The 2789-nt window shown below is 40.8% G+C and overlaps 1 protein-coding gene across 1 annotated transcript in view; it reads right to left on the reverse strand.

Moving 5' to 3' along the window:
* The window catches only part of LOC119592671 (mediator of RNA polymerase II transcription subunit 13-like), a gene marked incomplete in the record, with an annotated part of 59114 nt that continues 56325 nt past the window's right edge, over positions 1 to 2789 (reverse strand). The window contains 6 exon segments of the mRNA XM_037941583.1: positions 1 to 155; positions 419 to 984; positions 1104 to 1524; positions 1674 to 1924; positions 2069 to 2269; positions 2533 to 2745. Of these exon segments, the coding sequence (XP_037797511.1) occupies positions 23 to 155; positions 419 to 984; positions 1104 to 1524; positions 1674 to 1924; positions 2069 to 2269; positions 2533 to 2745 (1785 nt within the window).

The raw sequence follows: 2789 nt of genomic DNA on the forward strand, positions 1-2789 counted from the left end.
GGTGTTTGCAGAAGAGCAGTAGTTACACAAGGGCTGCCATCACATTGTACAGATGAGACAGAACTTGCATGTGTAATGGCAGGCAAGATCTTCTGTCTTGTTTGGCAGGATCCAGGACTAGCCATGAGAGGCCATTGTACCCTTCCAGGACAAATCTGTTGAAACAAGAAAAGGATTTGTTAATTCAGTGTTATACTCTTAACTACTGTAGCTCTACCCTGCAGTTTAAAAATGTTCCTGTCATTTATTATTACTACCATTCCCTCTCAGTGCCATTAATATCTATTCCAGAGTACCTTGCAACATCATCAATCCTTTAAGCTAATGATTAAAAATAATCTGCTATTTTCCTAAACTTATCCTGTTGTTTTAAAGAACCACCAGGAAACCATTCAGGAGAAAGTAATCTGCTACTTACCTAAGGACATCAGTGGTGATAGAAGAATCCAATGGGTGGACCTTGTTATTTGTAGTGTTCATGATCAAATCTTCAGACTGTGTAATTCCAGGTGAGTGAAGATGGAGGGCTGACTTAAGGAACACTGGGCAGGATGTTTCAAGGTGAGGGCAGGACGACCAGAACCATCTTGGTAGCCGACCCGTGGATGCAGTGGAGACATAGTAGCCAAGAGCCAAGGGCTGTTGTAACACTGAACCACCAGAATCCTCTTCAGGGTCAACCAGCACTATACCATTGCTACGCGCTTGACCAGAAAACTGTGAGGGACTAGTTCGACCGCCAACTCCAGCTGTGGGACTTCCAGGCTGGGATAGGGAGTCTCTTTGTCCACCTCCATCTTCTAACTGGTCATCCTGGTTAGGGCCGGTGTCAAGTCCAAGGATATCCTGGATGTTGAGTCCCATGCTCATGCCAATGTCACTTATACTACCACCTATATCGTTCTCTAGATCTTCGTCATCTAATAACAACCCATTACCCTCAAAGTGGAAAGTGGTCTCCTCCTGGAATCTCTGCTGTGCTGACTGTAAAAAGAAAACACCAGTATGTTAGTATGTGAATATCTCAACTTCACGAGCATGAAATTTTACAAATATTTACGGAAAAAAATCAAGCATTCATATCTATTAGTCATAGTACTCACCTGTGCAGTAGCAGAAGTTGGGAAGACCAGTATATGTGTACAAGTGAGATCTTGTGGAGTTGACAGGCTACAGTTCTGGCTATTCTGTCCAAATCTCTCATCTGGTGTAAACATATCTGGCATCATTCTGAATGATGAGTCTGGCTCAATAGCAACCAGACATGCAGACAGGATGCATGGGGCATCTCCAGGGAACAGATATGCACACTGCTTACACATTTCTCTCAGATTTTTATTAGCCTGAATGAGAGATTTCTTTGACAGGAGGGAAGACCAGCCTTTCAATTCTCCGTGGCCCATTCTACCAAGCCTACCTACAACTAGGCGCCAGGGATGTACACCAATAGACATCACACTAAGTATCCAATCCATCAACTTCTTCAAGCCATAACGACGAGCAGAAGCTTTCTTTCTTCTCGTCCTGTAAACCAGATCATTAATTAATAGTATGCTCTCAATCAAACTATAAATTTTTAAACTCAATAATAATTCATAATAAAATTAAAACTTATTCTTAACACTAAAATCAAACTATTAATCCAATGAACACCTGATGACTTTAATTCTTACCTATTTGGAATTTCAATATTGATTGTTACAGTCTCTAAAATTTCCCCTAATTCATCAGTGGCTGTTGCTAGGAGCCATCTCTGATCTTCAGATAGGCAGTAGGTGCAGTTCAAGATGGTTGACTTTTCACGTGGAGCTCCAAGAGCCTCCTGTGCCTCTTTATATGTACCACGACTCTCTTTGATGGGGGCAACAATGTATGCAGGGGAGAATATGTGGTAAGGAGCCTGCCTCTTTTCCTCTGCTGCAAGCTATAAGAGAAAGATCATATGTATGAATACTTATATCAAACAAAAGTATGCTGTGTTTTACATATACCTGTGTGTAAAGATGCAAAATGTACAAAATGACTTGGTAACTTTTTGTTTATCATGAGCCAATAAATGAAAACTTACACTGGCTTCCTTAGGCTTGAGGAAATCATCATACGCAGCAGCAGGTCCAAAACCTGTTAGGGACTTGACTGTTGCATTATGAGTCAAAGTTCTTCTGCACTGCATGAACACTGAGAAGGCCAGACTCTTGAGCTGGTCTATGTGGTGGGACCGGTCATGTGAGTCACTGGCCAACTCCAGTATACTTTCCAATGAGACAATCTGACAAAAGGAAAAGATGAATTATTAGAGATCTTTAGTAAATTATGGACTACTTGATCAAACTCCTGTTTTCTTTTGCAATATATATACACCATAAAGTACTTAAGTTAAATATACTTGTTTGATTCTCATACAAGTTACATAATCAAAATCAACTTTATCATGAACACTATATACCACTGCAGTCAATGTACTCAAAATCACATAATTACCATGTTGCATACATTAAATCTATCAAGAAGAATTAATCATAAACAACTCACCTGGAGATACACATTATTCTGCATGCTCTCAGTCAATCCCTCCAGCATGTGTTCATAGCAGCGGAGCAACCCTAAGGTAACCAAGCGGTGCATGTCAGGGTGGTCTTGCCCAACATTGAAGGGGTCCACCAAGTAGACAAGAATAGCTGGAGGAGGGGAGTCGTCTTCCTCTACTTCATTTAAGCTTGCACCCAGAGGGATGTTACCTGGCTGCTAAGATAAATATCTCATGTAAATTTCAAACACTCAATAAAAAC

This window comes from Penaeus monodon, chromosome 30 (assembly GCF_015228065.2).
Source record: "Penaeus monodon isolate SGIC_2016 chromosome 30, NSTDA_Pmon_1, whole genome shotgun sequence".
Taxonomy (NCBI): domain Eukaryota; kingdom Metazoa; phylum Arthropoda; class Malacostraca; order Decapoda; family Penaeidae; genus Penaeus; species Penaeus monodon.